Source organism: Ciconia boyciana, chromosome 29, assembly GCF_034638445.1.
Source record: "Ciconia boyciana chromosome 29, ASM3463844v1, whole genome shotgun sequence".
NCBI lineage: Eukaryota > Metazoa > Chordata > Aves > Ciconiiformes > Ciconiidae > Ciconia > Ciconia boyciana.
Window position 1 is genome coordinate 991,308 of NC_132962.1, and position 17,370 is coordinate 1,008,677.

A 17,370-nucleotide genomic window follows, 5' to 3' on the forward strand; every position below is an offset into this window, starting at 1 on the left:
GAGCGCTGCCGGGGGGACGTGCCCGTGAGCCCGCTGCCTGTATGTACAGCCGCATATAGGTGCGTACGTTGCCTATAGGCTTCCATACTGCCCAGCGCGCTCGGCTTGTAGGACCCAGCGGCGTTCCCCTGGCGGGAGGGGAAGGGGCGGGGCCAAGCGGGGTCGGACCTGATTGAAGCCCGCGGCGCCGCCCAAAGCAGGTGCGGGCGGGACGATGCGGACCTGATTGAAACCCGCCGGGGGGGCGCGCGGCGATTGACTCGACTACGTCCGCCTTCGCCCTATATAAGGCGGGAGGCGGCGGCAGCGCCTTCAGTTCCGGAGCCGCCGTCGCCGGAAGCGCCGCCCCCCCTGCCGAGGCCCCGCCCCCCGCCGAGACCCCGCCCCCCGCCGAGACCCCGCCAAGGTAGCTCCGCCCCCTTTAATCAATCCCCGTTTCTCATTAAACCAGCGATTCCCGCAGTAAATGCGCTTGGAAATCCCCCTTTTCCCTCAAAACCAACGTAAAATCCCCCTTTTCTCCCCCCAAACCCACTTTTTTTTAAAATCTCCAACCAAAACCCAGCCCTGCTTTCACTTTTCCCGTAAAATTCATTATTTTCCTCAAATTCCCTGCCTTATCCCCCCCTCCCAAACCATTTCCCACCTCCCCTCAACTCTCTATGGTTTCTCCCTGCAGGAAACCCTTATTTTCTCTCAAAATTGGGGGTTTTTCCCTCAGAAATCCCTCCTTTCCCCAGCTCTACCCCTCACAAACCCACCTTTTCCTGCCCCCCAAAAGCTGTTATTTTCCCCTCAATAAATCCCCGCTTTTTTTCCTCAGAGAACCCTGCCTTGTTCTCAAAACTCTGGTTTTATTATTAAAAAAATCCTCAGAAAAACACCATTCTTATTTAAAAAAATACTTTTTCCCGCAGAATACATTTTCCTCTTGGAAAAAAAACCCCAAACCCCACAATAAACAGGTTTTTTTCCTCCTCAGGAAACCCCAATTTTTAGTAAATCCACTTTTTTCCTCAGAAAACCCCTATTTTTCCCCTCAAAACCCCCTTTTTTCCTTAAAACCCACCGCAAACTTCACTTTTAAAAAAAAAATACCTCTTTTCCTTCCAGCCCCTAATTTTTCACTCTGAACCCCCCATTTTCCACTAAAAGCTCCTCTTTTTTTCCTCAGAACCCCATTTTTCTCCGCAGAACCCCTTACTTTCCATCAAAAAAAAAATCTCCTCACTACCCCCCCATTTTCCATCCAAAAATTTTCAGAGGAAAAATGGGGAAAATGAGCAAAAAAAAAAAGTGATTTTTTTTTTTTTTCTCCCCCCTAAAGAAAAAGCCGGGGGGGGAGGTTGAGCAACAAGGATTTTCCTTGGGAAAAATCTCTTTTTTGCTCAATCTCCCTCTTTTTTCCCCCTCAAACCCCTCCCTGCTTTTTAGCAAATAAATCCTTTTTTCCTCCAAAATCCCTCATTTTTCTTAAAAAAAAAAAAAATCATTTTCCTCTCAGAACCCCCTCACTTTCTACCCCAAACCCACTCCTGCTCAACACCTTTTCCTCACAAAAAGCCCTTTTTTTTTTTTTTGCTCCAACTCGCCTTTTCTCTCTTCCGAACCCTTCATTTTTAGGAAAAATAACCCCTTTTCTCAAAACCACCGCTTTTTACCTCAAATGTCACTTTTCTGCCCGCCCCCCCCCCCCCCCCCCGGGCGGCTCCAAGCACTTTCATTTGTGCTCTTCAAAAACCCACCCTAAGAAATGGCCTCGGGGATTTGGGGTGCTGGGGACCCAAGGGATGGGGGTGCCCAGGCCCTGAGGGATTGGGGTGCCCAGGATCAGGGTGCCTGGGTCCCAAGGGATCGGGGTGCCCTGGCCTCAAGGCGTTGGGGTGCTTGGGATCAGGGTGCCCAGGCCCTGAGGAATTGGGGTGCCCGGGACCCAAGGGATTGGGGAGCTGGGACCCCAAGGGATTGGGGTGCCCAGGATCAGGGTGCCTGGGTCCCAAGGGATCGGGGTGCCCTGGCCTCAAGGGATTGGGGTGCCTGGCATTGGGGTGCCCCAGACCCAAGGGATCGGGGTGCTGGGGCCCCAATGGATTCAGGGTGGCCAGGCCTCGAGGGATTGGGGTGCCTGGACCCCTAGAGATTGGGGTGCTCAGGATCGGGGTGCCCAAGCCCTGAGAGATTGGGGTGCTCGGGATCAGGGTGCCAGAGCCGCGAGGGATTGGGGTCCCGAGGGATCGGGGTGCCTGGGTCCTGAGGGATTGGGGTACTTGGGGTCAGGATGCTGGGGCCCCAAAAGTTTGGGGTGCCTGGGCCTTGAGAGGTTGGGGTGCCCAGAATGGGGGTGCCTGGGCCCTAAGGAATTGGGGTGCCTGAAACCGGGGTGCTGAGGATCAGGGTAGCTAGAATTGGGGTGCCTGGGTCCTGAGGGATTGGGGTGCCTGGGCCCCAAGAGATTGGGGTGCCTGGGCCTTGAGGGGTTGGGGTGCCCAGAATGGGGGTGCCTGGGCCCTGAGAAATTGGGGTGCCTGAACCCGGGGTGCTGAGGACCAAGGTGCCAAGGCCCCGAGGGACGGGGCTGCCCCAACATCGAGGAATCGGGGGTCACCCAGGGATCAAGGCACCGAGAAAGAGGGAGAAGAGGGGTACCCCATCACCCCAGAACGGGGCACCCCGAAAGCACACTTGCCGAGGGGAACAGGGGGCTGTGGGGGGGGGGGGGAGCGGGGTCCCCCCCGGGGCCGCCAGCGTTAAGCGTTGTGTTTCTGCCTCTTCCAGAAGCGCTTGACGTCGGGGTGCCCGCCGGGGGTCACCACCATCAGCCGGCGGCCGGGGTTCTCGAACACCAGCACCCCCAAAGCTCGCGCGTGGTCCCGCAGCACCTCGAAATCCACCTGCGACAGGAACTGGTTGTACAGGACCCCTGGAGGGGGGGGGGACACACACGGGAGGGGGGTGTCAGCGGTGCTGGGGACACCCCCCCCCACACACACGCACACCTTGGGGACTGTCACCTCCCCCTGGGGACCCGCCGTCCGCCTGACGGCAGCCAGCACCTTGCGGGGGTCCGCTGGGGTGGGCACCTTCTGCCGGGGATTCGGCCCTCCTTGGGGACCTCAGGGGCTGTCACCTCCCCTTGGGGACATACCCAGGGACTGTCACCTCCCCTTGGGGACCTCAGGGGCTGTGCCATCCCCTCGGGGACCTCCCCAGGGCTGTCACCTCCCTTTGGGGACCTCAGGGACTGTTCCTTTCCCTCACGAACCTGCTCAGGGACTGTCCCCTCCCCTTGGGGACTGTCACCTCCCCTCAGGGACCACCCCAGCGGCTGTCACCTCCCCTTGGGGACCTCAGGGACTGTCACCTCCCCTCAGGGGTTGTCACCTCCCCACGGCTGTTCCATCCCTTGGGGACCCTAGGGACTGTCACCTCCCCTCAGGGGTTGTCACCTCCCCACGGCTGTTCCATCCCTTGGGGACCTCAGGGACTGTCACCTCCCCTCAGGGGTTGTCACCTCCCCACGGCTGTTCCATCCCTCGGGGACCCTAGGGACTGTCACCTCCCCTCGGGGACCTCTCCAGGGCTGTCACCTCTCCTTCCCATCCCCTGGGGACCCTAGGGACTGTCACCTCCCCTTAGGGACCTCAGGGACTGTCACCTCCCCTCGGGGACCTCCCCAGAGCTGTCACCTTGCCTTGGGGACATCGGGGACAACATTGGGACACCTGAGGCTACCACCTTCCCTTAGCTGTCCCCTCCTTGGGGACACCCTAGGGATGCCAGTTCCCTTGGGGGGCTCCCCAAAAAGCCCTGGGGACACCTCAGGGATGCCACCTCCCCCCTTGGGGACACCGGGGTGACCCCAGGGGACACTGGGGGGGGGTGCCTGTGTCACCCCCCCTCGCCTCACCCTCGGAGAAGCGCAGCCGGTCCCGCTCCAGCTCCCACAGACGGATCTGGTCGGTGATGGTGGGGGGCAGCACCGGGGTCTGGGGGTGCAAGGGGGACGTGGACCCAGGTGTCCGGGACCCCCCCAGGGGACCCAGGTGTCTGGGACCCCCCCCCCCATATCCCCTGGCGGGGGGGACCCCGAAATCTGGCACCCCCCCCCCCCACCCACCCAGAAGTCCGGGCACCCACCTGCTTGGCCATGACGGGGTGCGCCCGGGTGCGGAGGAAATGGATGATCTGGGGGGGGGGAATGTTAGTGGGGGGCACCCCAATATCCGTGGGGGCACCCCAATGCACCCAGCACCCCAGGGGTACCCCAACATCCACAGGGGCACCCCAATATCCCTCTGTGAGGCACCTCAATACCTCCAAAACCCCCTAAGGGACCCCAATACCCCTCTCTGAAGCACCCCAATAGCCCCCGGGGAAGCCCAGGGGGTACCCCAATATCTGCAGGGGCACCCCAATGCACTCAGCACCCCCATAGGAACCCCAAAATCCACAAGGGCACCCCAATATTCCCCTGAAGCACCTCAATACCCCCAAAAGCTCTTAAGAGACCCCAATAGCCCCAAGGGAACCACAATACCCCTCTCTGAAGCACCCCAACAGCCCCCAGGGAAGCCCAGGGGGTACCCCAATATCCTCGAGGGCACCCCAATGCACCCAGCACCCCCATGGGAACGCCAACATCCATGGGGCACCCCAATATTCCTCTGTGAGGCACCCCAAAACTCCCTAAGGGACCCCAATATCCCTCTCTGAAGCACCCCAATAGCCCCTGGGGGAGCCCAAGGGGTACCCCAATATCTGCAGGGGCACCCCAATGCACCCAGCACCCCCATGGGAACCCCAACATCCATGGGGCACCCCAATATCCCTCTGAGGCACTCCAATGCCCCCAAAAACCCCCTACAGGGCCCCAATACCCCCAGGGGCACCCCAATATCCCTCATTGACGTATCCCAACACAGCCGGGGGCACCCCAATACCCCCAGGGGCACCCTAATACCCCCAGGGGCACCCCAGTATTCCTCTGTGAGGCACCCCAATGCCTCCAGCACCTCCTGAGGGCCCCAATACTCCCCTTTGAGGCACCCCAATACACCCAGCACCCCCAGGGGCACCCCAATACCCCCTGTGAGGCACCCCAATACCCTCAGCACCCCCAGGGGCACCCCAATACTCCCCTTTGAGGCAACCCAGCACCCCAGGGGCACCCCAATACCCCTGTGAGGCACCCCAATACCCCCAGCACCCCAGGGGCACCCCAATACTTCCCTTTGAGGCAACCCTATACACCCAATACCCCCGGGGCACCCCAATACCCCCGGGGCACCCCAATACTCCCCTTTGAGGCACCCCAGCACCCCAGGGGCACCCCAATACCCCTGTGAGGCACCCCAATACACCCAGCACCCCAGGGGCACCCCAATACTTCCCTTTGAGGCACCCCAATACCCCTAGCACCCCCAGGGCACCCCAATACCCCTGTGAGGCACCCCAATACCCCCAGCTCCCCAGGGGCACCCCAGTACCCCCTTCGAGGCACCCCAATACACCCAGCACCCCCTTTGAGGCACCCCAATACCCCCAGCACCCCCTTTGAGGCACCCCAATACCCCAGGGCACCCCAATACTCCCCTTTGAGGCACCCCAGCACCCCCAGGGCACCCCAATACTCCCTGTGAGGCACCCCAATACACCCAGCACCCCCAGGACACCCCAATACCCCAGGGCACCCCAATACTCCCCTTTGAGGCACTCCAATACCCCCAGGGGCACCCCAATACTCCCCTTTGAGGCACCCCAATACACCCAGCACCCCCAGGACACCCCAGCACCCCAGGGGTACCCCAATACCCTCAGCACCCCCAGGGGCACCCCAATACTCCCTTTGAGGCACCGCAATACCCCCTGTGAGACACCCCAATATCCCCAGGGACACCGCAATACCCCAGCACCCCAGGGGCACCCCACTACTCCCCTTTGAGGCACCCCAATACACCCAGCACCCCCAGGGCACCCCACTACTCCTTTGAGGCACCCCAGCACCCCCAGGGGCACCCCAACACCCCCAGCACCCCCAGGGGCACCCCAATACTCCCCTTTGAGGCACCGCAATACCCCCTGTGAGACACCCCAATATCCCCAGGGACACCGCAATACCCCAGCACCCCAGGGGCACCCCAACACCCCAGGGGCACCCCAATACTCCCCTTTGGGGCACCCCAATACCCTCAGCACCCCCAGGGCACCCCAACACCCCCAGCACCCCAGGGGCACCCCAATACTCCCTTTGAGGCACCGCAATACCCCTGTGAGACACCCCAATATCCCCAGGGACACCGCAATACCCCCAGCACCCCAGGGGCACCCCACTACTCCCCTTTGAGGCACCCCAATACCCCCAGCACCCCCAGGGGCACCCCACTACTCCTTTGAGGCACCCCAGCACCCCCAGGGCACCCCAACACCCCCAGCACCCCAGGGGCACCCCAATACTCCCCTTTGAGGCACCGCAATACCCCTGTGAGACACCCCAATATCCCCAGGGACACCGCAATACCCCCAGCACCCCAGGGGCACCCCAACACCCCAGGGCACCCCAATACTCCCCTTTGGGGCACCCCAATACCCTCAGCACCCCCAGGGCACCCCAACACCCTCAGCACCCCCAGGGCACCCCAATACTCCCCTTTGAGGCACCGCAATACCCCTGTGAGACACCCCAATATCCCCAGGGACACCGCAATACCCCAGCACCCCCAGGGCACCCCACTACTCCCCTTTGAGGCACCCCAATACCCCCAGCACCCCAGGGGCACCCCACTACTCCCCTTTGAGGCACCCCAGCACCCCCAGGGCACCCCAACACCCCCAGCACCCCAGGGGCACCCCAATACTCCCCTTTGAGGCACCGCAATACCCCTGTGAGACACCCCAATATCCCCAGGGACACCGCAATACCCCCAGCACCCCCAGGGGCACCCCAACACCCCAGGGGCACCCCAATACTCCCCTTTGGGGCACCCCAATACCCTCAGCACCCCCAGGGGCACCCCAATACCCCCAGGGGCACCCCAATACTCCCCTTTGAGGCACCCCAGCACCCCCAGCACCCCAGGGGCACCCCAATACCCCCTGTGAGGCACCCCAATATCCCCAGGGACACCGCAATACCCCCAGCACCCCCAGGGGCACCCCAATACCCCCCTCTGAGGCACCCCAGGGCCCCCCCATCCCTCTCGGGCATGTCCCCATGTCCCCACCTGGTGATGGCCACCCCCGCCCCGCGTGCGTGTCCCCTCGCCGTGTCCCCACCTGGTCGGCGGTGATGCCGTTGGCGATGGCCGCCTGCACGCTGTCCCTCGTCACCTGGGCCACCACCAGGTTGGGGAAGCGATAGAGGAGCTCGGAGAAGAGGGCGATGAGGGCGATCTGCAGCTCCGAGTCTGGGGGGGGGACACACGGGGACAATGGGGGACACGGGGACAGGATGGGCAAGAGGGGACGAGGGACGTGGGGCGCAGGGTGACACGGGAACAAGGGGGTCAGGACGGAGAGGGGAGGCGGATGTGAAGGATGGGGACACGGGGGACAGAATGGGACAAGTAACAGACAGACAGGGGACACGGAGGGGGGGGACCTGGACACCCGGGTCCTCTGTGTCACCCCCCCGCGGGGACACGGGAGGGGACAGGGCAGGGGACAGGGGTCCCACCTGTGTAGGCGTAGATGCGGTAGTTGGTCTCGACGAGGACGAAGCCGTGAGCGTCGGGCTCGGGGGGGGCCCCCGATGTCCCCGAGGCCAGCGCGATGGCCAGGCGCGTGGGGTAGAAGCGGCGGGACTTGCGCTGGGGAGGGGACGCGGGACAGACCCGTGGGGTTGGGGACAGGGTCAGGATGGGGACGTGGGGACGGTGACAGGGAGCAAGACTATGGCTGTGGGGACGGGGACAAGCCCCGACCCCTGAGAGGGTCCTGTCACCGCCCCCCCCCTCAGTGTCCCCCTGTCCCCCTCCCTGTGTGTCCCCTGTGCCCCCCATGTCACCCCTGTGTCACCCCTTTGTCACCCCCTTTGTCACCCCCTGTGTCACCCCCTGTGTCACCCCCTGTGTCACCTTTCTCTGGAAGACGAGCCCGAACTCGCGCAGGTGCTGCAGGAAGGTGAGCAGGGACTCGCTCATGCCCTCCACGGAGTAATCCTGGGGACAGCCATTCCCAGTTACCCCCAGTTAAACCCAGTTACTCCCAGTAACCCCTAAGGCCCCCCAGCTCTCCACGGAGTAATACTGGGGACAGCCATTCCCAGTTACCCCCAGTTAGGCCCAGTTACTCCCAGTAACCCCTAAGGCCCCCCAGCTCTCCATGGAGTAATCCTGGGGACAACTGCTCCCAGTTACCCCCAGTTACTCCCAGTTCCTCCCAGTAACCCCTAAGGCCCCCCAGCCCTCCACGGAGTAATCCTGGGGACAGCCATTCCCAGTTACCCCCAGTTAAACCCAGTTACTCCCAGTAACCCCTAAGGCCCCCCAGCCCTCCACAGAGTAATCCTGGGGACAGCCATTCCCAGTTACCCCCAGTTAGGCCCAGTTACCCCCAGTAACCCCTAAGGCCCCCCAGCTCTCCATGGAGTAATCCTGGGGACAACTGCTCCCAGTTCCTCCCAGTTCCTCCCAGTTCCTCCCAGTAACCCCTAAGCCCCCCAGCCTTCCCTACAATAATCTTGGGGACTGGCGCTCCCAGTTCCTCCCAGTTCCTCCCAGTAACCCCTAAGCCCCCCAGCCTTCCATACAATAACCCTGGGGACTGGTGCTCCCAGTTCCTCCCAGTTCCTCCCAGTAACCCCTAAACCCCCCCAGCCCTCCACAGCATAATCATAGCGACAGCCGCCCCCGTTACCCCCAGTAACCCCCAGTTTCCCCCCCAGTAACCCCCACCCCTCCACAAAGCAACCCAGGGGTCATGGAGGGGGTGTCACCCCCACCCCCTGGGTGCCCCCCTGCCCCACAGCCCCCCGAGTGGGGTGGGGGGGGCCCCCCCGGGTCCCCACCTTGCCGAGGGTGGAGAAGCTGAGCTGGAAGAGGAAGGAGAGGATCTCCACCAGATCCATGCCCCGAGCCTGGAAAAGGGGGGGAGCATTTAAGGGGGCACTGGGGGATGATTTGGGGGTCCTGCTTTGGGGGACCCCTGTTTTTTGGGGGACCCCCCCCCAATCTTACCTCTGCTCCTCGTAGGTATTGGAGGACGAAATACCAGAGCTGGGCAGGGGTGTCGAGCAGGAGGAACTGGAACCCGGCTGAGGTGATGCACGGCGCTTCCCCCCCCTCGCTGCGGGGCCCCCCCAAAATTGAGGGGGCACCCCCCAATTGAGGGGGCACCCCCAAAACCGGAGGGGGGGGGGTCCCCAAGCCGGTAGGGGACCCCAAAAGCAGCCACGCGTCCCTACCCTGAGCCACCCCCCTCCGCAAGTCCTGCCAGGGACCCCCCCAATCTCTCCTGGGGCCCCCCAAAGATCACCCCAAATCTCTGCCTGGGACCCCAATACCCCCAGGCCCCCCCAGGGACCCCAAGTCCCACCCTATGGACCCCAAAATCCCTCCCTGGGACCCCCATACCCCCCGAGTCACCCCAACCACCCCCCGGCCTCCCCTCAATCCTTCCCTGGGGTCCCCAAGTTCTCCAGGACACCCCAAAATCCCCTCTGTGACTCCCAAGACTCCTGGGGACCCCCCCAAATTCCCCACCCCCCTTCCCCAGGCTGTCAACCCTCCCGAGACCCCCTAAAACCCTCTCTTGCCCCCCAATCCATTCCTGGGACCCCCAAATCCTCCAGGCCCCCTCAAATCCCTCCATGCCCCCCAAATCCCCCCTTTCCCAAGCTGCCAACTCTCCCTCGCCCCTAAAACTCTCCCTCGCCCCCCATCCATTCCTGAGCCCCCCAAATCCTCCAGATCCCCCAAATCCTCCCCTTGTCCCCCCTACACCCCTTCCCCACGCTCTCAACCTGAATTTCCCCCTTAGCCCCCAAATCCCTCCAGACCCCCCAAATCCCTCCAGACCCCCCCACACCCCTTCCCCACGCTCTCAACCCTCCTAAGACCCCCCTAAAGCTCTCCCTTGCCCCCTACCCCTAAATCCATTCCTGGGCCACCTCTGCTCCACTAAATTACCCCCTAGGCCCCCAAATTCCTCCATGCCCCCCCAAATCCTTCCAGCCCCCCCCCCACCTCTTCATGAGCCCAGCTTGAATGAGGAGCTGGGCCAGATCCTGACTCACGGCCGCGCTGGGAGACCCCACCATAAAGTGCAGAATCACCTAAAAATGGGGGAACAACCGGATGCCTGGGACTTTGGGACCCCCTCCCCTGGATATCGGGGTCCCCTAGGACCCCCACCCGGATATCGGGGTGTCCCCCCCCCCCCCAAAGCTCACCTCCCAGCGTTCCTCGGCGTACTTGTCCAGCGCCGGCACGTCGCGGGCGTGCTTGTCCGGCCCCAGCTGGCTCGTGTCGTCCGACCAGGCCTTGCCCCTGCGCCCGGGACCCTTTAACTCGCCCCCCCAAATTGGGAGCACCCCAATATCCCCCCCCCCGGTACCCCAAACCTCGCTACCTGCCCCAGTACCCCCATATCTCCCGTGATCCTCGTTACCCCGGGTTCCCCGGTCCTCTCGTTATCCCACGTCAGCCTCTGTCACCCCAAGTTCCCCCTGTGACCCCAAATTCCCCCACCCCCTGTGACCCCACATGCCCCCATTACCCCCTGTCACCCCAAATTCCCCCCGTGACCCCACGTGCCCCCATTACCCCCGTCACCCCAAATTCCCCCCACCCCGTGACCCCACGTGCCCCCATTACCCCCGTCACCCCAAATTCCCCCCCCACCCCTGTGACCCCACGTGCCCCCATTACCCCCGTCACCCCAAATTCCCCCCACCCCTGTGACCCCACGTGCCCCCATTACCCCCGTCACCCCAAATTCCCCCCGTGACCCCACGTGCCCCCATTACCCCCTGTCACCCCAAATTCCCCCCCCGTGACCCCACGTGCCCCCATTACCCCCATCACCCCAAATTCCCCCCACCCCTGTGACCCCACGTGCCCCCATTACCCCGTCACCCCAAATTCCCCCACCCCTGTGACCCCACGTGCCCCCATTACCCCGTCACCCCAAATTCCCCCCGTGACCCCACGTGCCCCCATTACCCCTGTCACCCCAAATTCCCCCGTGACCCCACGTGCCCCCATTACCCCCATCACCCCAAATTCCCCCCACCCCTGTGACCCCACGTGCCCCCATTACCCCGTCACCCCAAATTCCCCCCCCACCCCTGTGACCCCACGTGCCCCCATTACCCCCGTCACCCCAAATCACCCTCTCCTACCCCCGTGCCCCATGTCACCCTGTCACCCCGTACGCCCCTTACCCCCCACCCCATGTCACCCCCACTCCCCATTACACCCCGTGCCCCGTTGTCCCCCCATTGTCCCCTCCTTCCTCCATGTCCCCCTGCTGTCCCCCATTGTCCCCCATTTGTCCCCCCTTGTCCTCAGTGTCCCCCACTTGTCCCCCATTGTCCCCCCATTTGTCCTCAGTGTCCCCCCATGTCCCCCCTTACCCAAATGTCCCCTCTATTGTCCCCCCTTGTCCTCAGTGTCCCCTCACTTGTCCCCCATTGTCCCCCTTGCCTCATTGTCCCCCCTTGTCCCCCATTGTCCCCCTCTTGTCCTCAGTGTCCCCCATTGTCCCCCCTTACCCAATTGTCCCTCTATTGTCCCCCCTTACCCCATGTCCCCCATTGTCCCCCTTGTCCTCAGTGTCCCCCACTTGTCCCCCATTGTCCCCCATGTCCCCCCTTACCCAAATGTCCCCTCTATTGTCCCCCCTTGTCCTCAGTGTCCCCTCACTTGTCCCCCATTGTCCCCCTTGCCTCATTGTCCCCCTTGTCCTCAGTGTCCCCCTACTTGTCCCCCCATTGTCCCCCTCTTGTCCTCAGTGTCCCCCCATGTCCCCCCTTACCCAAATGTCCCCTCTATTGTCCCCCCTTGTTCTCAGTGTCCCCCACTTGTCCCCCATTGTCCCCCTTGCCTCATTGTCCCCCCTTGTCCTCAGTGTCCCCCTACTTGTCCCCCATTGTCCCCCCCTTACCCCACGTCCCCCCATTGTCCCCTCTTGTCCTCAGTGTCCCCCACGTCCCCCCTTACCCAAATGTCCCCTCAATTGTCCCCCCTTTACCCCATGTCCCCCATTGTCCCCCCTTGCCTCAGTGTCCCCCCTTGTCCTCAGTGTCCCCCCTTGTCCCCCCCCTACCCAAATGTCCCTCTATTGTCCCCCCTTACCCCATGTCCCCCATGTCCCCCCTTGTCCTCAGTGTCCCCCATTTGTCCTCAGTGTCCCCCATGTCCCCCCTTACCCAAATGTCCCCTCTATTGTCCCCCCTTGTCCTCAGTGTCCCCCCTTGTCCCCCATTGTCACCCCTTGCCTCAGTGTCCCCCCTTGTCCCCCCTCACCCAATTGTCCCTCTATTGTCCCCCCTTACCCCACGTCCCCCATTGTCCCCCCTTGTCCCCCTTCCCTAATTACCCCATTTGTCCCCCATGCCCCCGTTTCCCCCTCCCCTGCCCCGTGTCCCCCCCGTGTCCCCCCCCGTCGCTCACCCCCAGCAGGGCGACCCGCAGGTTCTGGCGGAAGTTGGGGTGCAGGGCCACCCCCGGCAGCCCCCCCGGCAGGGTGTGGGGGTGCCACAGCCGCAGCGCCAGCAGCACCTCCCGGCTCTCCGCCTGCTCCCTGCGCGCCACGTGGGTGCTCCCGCCCGGGACCCCCCCCCGGGACCCCCCCCGCCCCACGGGATCCCCGCGGTCCCCCCCAAAACCCGAGAGGGACCCCCCCAGGACCTCCTAATACCCTCAGGCCCCCCAGCACCCTAAGGGCCCCCCAGCAGCCCTAGGACCCCCCAGCACCCTCAGGACCCCCTCAAGGACCCCCAGAGCCCCCCCCAGTACCTGTAGGACCCCCTCAGGGACCTCCAGGCCCCCAGCCCCCCCCCAGGACCCCTCAGGGACCCCAGAGCCCCCTCAGGGACCCCAGGACCACCTCAGGGACCCCCAGCACCCCAGGACCCCCTCAGGGCCCCCCAGCACCCCTAGGACCCCTTCAGAGCTCCCCCAGCACCCCCAGAGCCCCTCAGGGACCCCAGGCCCCCCAGCACCCCCAGACCCCACCCCAGCACCCCAGGACCCCCTCAGGGACCCCCAGCACCCCAGGACCCCCAGGCCCCCCCAGCACCCCAGACCCCCCTCAGGGACCCCAGGACCCCCTCAGGGACCCCCAGCACCCCAGGACCCTTCAGAACTCCCCCAGCACCCCTCAGGGACCCCAGGCCTCCCCAGGCCCCCCCACAGCACCCCAAACCCCCCAGCACTCCCAGGACTGCCTCAAGGACCCCCAGGCCCCCCCCACAGCACCCCCAAACCCCCCAGCACTCCCAGGACCCCCTCAGGGACCCCAGCACCCCCAGCACCCCAAACCCCCCAGCACTCCCAGGACCGCCTCAAGGACCCCCAGGCCCCCCAGCACCCCCAACCCCCCAGCACCCCAGGACCCCCTCAGGGACCCCAGGACCCCCTCAGGGACCCCCAGCACCCCAGGACCCCTTCAGAACTCCCCCAGCACCCCCAGAGCCCCTCAGGGACCCCAGGCCTCCCCCAGGACCCCCAGGCCCCCCCCACAGCACCCCAAACCCCCCAGCACTCCCAGGACTGCCTCAAGGACCCCCAGGCCCCCCCAGCACCCCAAACCCCCCAGCACTCCCAGGACCCCTCAGGGACCCCAGCACCCCCCAGCACCCCAAACCCCCCAGCACCCCCAGGACCGCCTCAAGGACCCCAGGCCCCCCAGCACCCCCAAACCCCCCAGCACCCCCAGGACCCCTCAGGGACCCCAGCCCCCCAGCACCCCCAGCCCCCCCAGCCCCCCCAGCACCCACTTGCCGTGCTCCTTCTTGACCCAGAGGGCGACGGCGGCCTGGGGCAGGGGCTGCTCCAGGAACAGCATCCGCATCACCCCCGCCTGCGCCAGCCCCGGCAGCTCCCTGCGGGGGGGGGGGGGCTGAGCCGGGGGGGGGCACCCCAAAACCCACCCCCCCCGCCCGGGCACCCATGGGTGCCCCCACCCGCTCCAGAGGAGGTGGGGGTGCTCCAGGGAGGGGCAGGGGATGTTTGAGGGGATTAGGGTGTTTGGGGGGTCAGGGTGCCCTGGGGGGTGGCGGTGCTCGGGGGGTCGGGGTGCCCCAGGGGCGGTGTTGGGGTGTCCCGGGGGGGGGTCAGGGTGCCCCAGTGTGTTGGGGTGCCCCGGGGGAGGGAGTGTTGGGGTGCCCCGGGGGTTAGGGGTGGCTGGGGAAGGTCAGGGTGCCCCAGGGAGGGTTAGGGTGGCTGGGGGGGTCAGTGCTGGGGGGTCAGGGTGCCCCGGGGGCAGGGGGAGTGCTTGGGGTCGGGGTGCCCCAGGGGGGTTGGGGTGGCTGGGGGTGTTGGGGTGCCCCAGGGGGTCAGGGGTGTCCCGGGGGTCAGGTGCCCCAGTGTGTTGGGGTGCCCCGGGGGAGGGGGTGTTGGGGTGCGCCAGGGGGTTAGGGTGGCTGGGGGGGTCAGGGTGCTGGGGGGTCAGGGTGCCCCGGGGGGCAGGGGTGCTTGGGGGTCAGGGTGCCCCAGGGGGTTAGGGTGGCTGGGGGTGTTGGGGTGCCCCAGGGGGGGTCACGGTGCCCCAGTGTGTTGGGGTGCCCCAGGGGGGTTAGGGTGGCTGGGGGGGTCAGGGTGCTGGGGGGGGTCAGGGTGCCCCAGGGGGTTAGGGTGGCTGGGGTCAGGTGCCCCAGGGGGTGTTGGGTGCCCCAGGGGCGGTCAGGGCACCCCGGGAGGGTTGGGGAGCCCGGGGGGGGGGGGGTCAGGGTGGCTATGGGGGGGGTCAGGCTGCCCCAAGGGGGATAAGGGTGCACAGTGGGGTTTTGGGGTGCCCCGGGGGGTCAGGGTTTGTTGGGGAGGGGGAGCCTCACTGGGAGACACCCAGGCAGGGTGGCCAGGGGTGGTGTCAGGGACCCCAGGGGGTGTCAGGGTGCCTGGGGGGTCAGGGGTGCCCCGGGGGGTGTCGGGGTTTGGGGGACGTTGGGGTGCCCCGGGGGGGGGCTCACCGGAAGACGGCCAGGCAGGTGGCGGGGTGCCCGTAGAGGCGGTCGAGGACGGGGGGGCTGAGCCCCCGCAGGAACTCGTGCAGGTTCTTGCACTGCAGCTGCCCCCGCTGCAGCCGGGGGGGGGCGGCCTCCATCGCCACCCCCTTGTCACCTTGTCACCAGTGCCACCAGTGTCACCAGTGCCACCACCGCCGGACACACACACCGCGGAGCAGCACAGGGGGGTGAGTTCCTCCCCCCCCCCCCCCGCACGGCGTGTCGCTTGGGGGGACACACGCGCCACAGAGGGGTGCGGGAGGGTGTCACCTGCTGTCCCCAAGGGGGGACAGGGTGTCACCGGGAGGCTGACCCCCAGCCCCTCCCATCGCCGTCCCCCCCCCCCCCAAAATCTGCCCCATCGCCCCCCTCCCCGCACTCACCGCGCACGCCCCGACTCCTGCCGTGGCCCCGCCCCTTTTTTCCCGCCTTGCTCCGCGCCGGCCACGCCCCCTCCCCGCCGGGCCACGCCCCCTCCCGGCCAGACCACGCCCCCTCCCCACGCCGCCGGTGCGCGCCAAGGTGAGCTCCCGCCTCGGGGCGGGGAGGGGGTGTGCAGTCACGTGAAGGGGGCGCAGTCACGTGAGGGGGGCGCCGGCCGGCTGGGTCCCGTTGCCCGCGGTCCATCATGGCGGCCCCCACGCTGGCCCGTGTCCTGAGCGCCGCCCCGCGCGGCCTGGGGGCACCCGTGGGGAGCCGGGCCCGGTGCAGCGGGGCCCCCCCCGCGGCTCCGCCGTGGGATCCCCCCGAGCAGGCCCGGCTCCGCGGCCGGGAGCATAAGGAGAGGCGGCAGCGGCAGCGGCGGGAGAGAGCGGCCCTGGGGGGGGCCGGGCCCCAGGTACCGGGGGCTGGGGGGACTGGGACGAACTGGGAGAGGGGCTGGGGACACCGGGGACAACTGAACTGGGAGGGGCTGGGGGACACCGGGGACAACTGAGGGGACTGGGAGAGGGGTAGGGGACACCAGGGGCAACTGGGAGCAACTGGGAGAGGGACTGGGGGACACTGGGAGCAACTGGGAGAGGGGCTGGGGACTGGGAGAGGGACTGGGGGACACTGGGGGCAACTGGGAGAGGGACTGGGAGAGGGGCTGGGGGACACTGGGAGCAACTGGGAGAGGGACTGGGTGACACTGGGGGCAACTAGGGGGGACTGGGAGAGGGACTGGGTGACACTGGGGGCAACTGGGAGAGGGACTGGGTGACACTGGGAGCAACTGGGAGAGGGGCTGGGTGACACTGGGGGCAACTAGGGGGGACTGGGAGAGGGACTGGGGGACACTGGGGGCAACTGGGAGAGGGACTGGGGGACACTGGGGGCAACTGGGACGAACTGGGAGAGGGGCTGGGGGACACCGGGGACAACTGAGGGGGACTGGGAGAGGGGTAGGGGACACCAGGGGCAACTGGGAGCAACTGGGAGAGGGGCTGGGGGACACTGGGAGCAACTGGGAGAGGGGCTGGGGGCAACTGGGAGAGGGGCTGGGGGACACTGGGAGCAACTGGGAGAGGGACTGGGGGACACTGGGGGCAACTGGGAGAGGGACTGGGGGACACTGGGGGCAACTGGGACGAACTGGGAGAGGGGCTGGGGGACACTGGGGGCAACTAGGGGGGACTGGGAGAGGGACTGGGGGACACTGGGGGCAACTGGGAGAGGGACTGGGTGACACTGGGAGCAACTGGGACGAACTGGGAGAGGGGCTGGGGGACACTGGGGGCAACTGGGAGAGGGACTGGGTGACACTGGGGGCAACTGGGAGAGGGACTGGGGGACACTGGGGGCAACTGGGACGAACTGGGAGAGGGGCTGGGGGACACTGGGAGCAACTAGGGGGACTGGGAGAGGGGGTAGGGGACACCAGGGGCAACTGGGAGCAACTGGGAGAGGGACTGGGGGACACTGGGGGCAACTGGGAGAGGGACTGGGGGACACTGGGGGCAACTGGGACGAACTGGGAGAGGGGCTGGGGGACACTGGGGACAACTGAGGGGGACTGGGAGAGGGGTAGGGGACACCAGGGGCAACTGGGAGCAACTGGGAGAAGGGCTGGGGGCACTGGGAGCAACTGGGAGAGGGGCTGGGGGCAACTGGGAGAGGGGCTGGGGGACACTGGGAGCAACTGGTAGAGGGGCTGGGGGACACTGGGAGCAACTGGGAGAGGGGCTGGGGGACACTGGGGGCAACTGGGAGAGGGGCTGGGG

General features: G+C 65.7%; 1 protein-coding gene across 2 annotated transcripts; it reads right to left on the reverse strand.

Moving 5' to 3' along the window:
• Positions 1-840: 840 nt before the first annotated feature.
• GTF2H4 (general transcription factor IIH subunit 4) lies at positions 841-15,571 on the reverse strand. Of its 2 annotated transcripts, XM_072847983.1 has the most exons (14): positions 15,550-15,571; positions 15,131-15,281; positions 13,940-14,044; positions 12,611-12,741; positions 10,388-10,485; positions 10,182-10,270; positions 9,174-9,282; positions 9,005-9,073; positions 8,073-8,156; positions 7,673-7,805; positions 7,273-7,403; positions 4,138-4,185; positions 3,908-3,986; positions 841-2,920 (listed from the first exon to the last, which is right to left on the reverse strand). In XM_072847983.1, the coding sequence occupies exons 2-14, from the start codon at positions 15,262-15,264 to the stop codon at positions 2,748-2,750; spliced, it is 1,383 nt and encodes a 460-aa protein (XP_072704084.1). In that variant the 5' UTR covers positions 15,265-15,281; positions 15,550-15,571; the 3' UTR covers positions 841-2,747. The 2 variants fall into 2 exon arrangements, with proteins under 2 accessions (XP_072704084.1, XP_072704085.1); XM_072847984.1 differs by lacking the exon at positions 12,611-12,741 and having other exon boundaries at positions 10,388-10,484.
• Between the last annotated feature and the right edge of the window lie 1,799 nt (positions 15,572-17,370).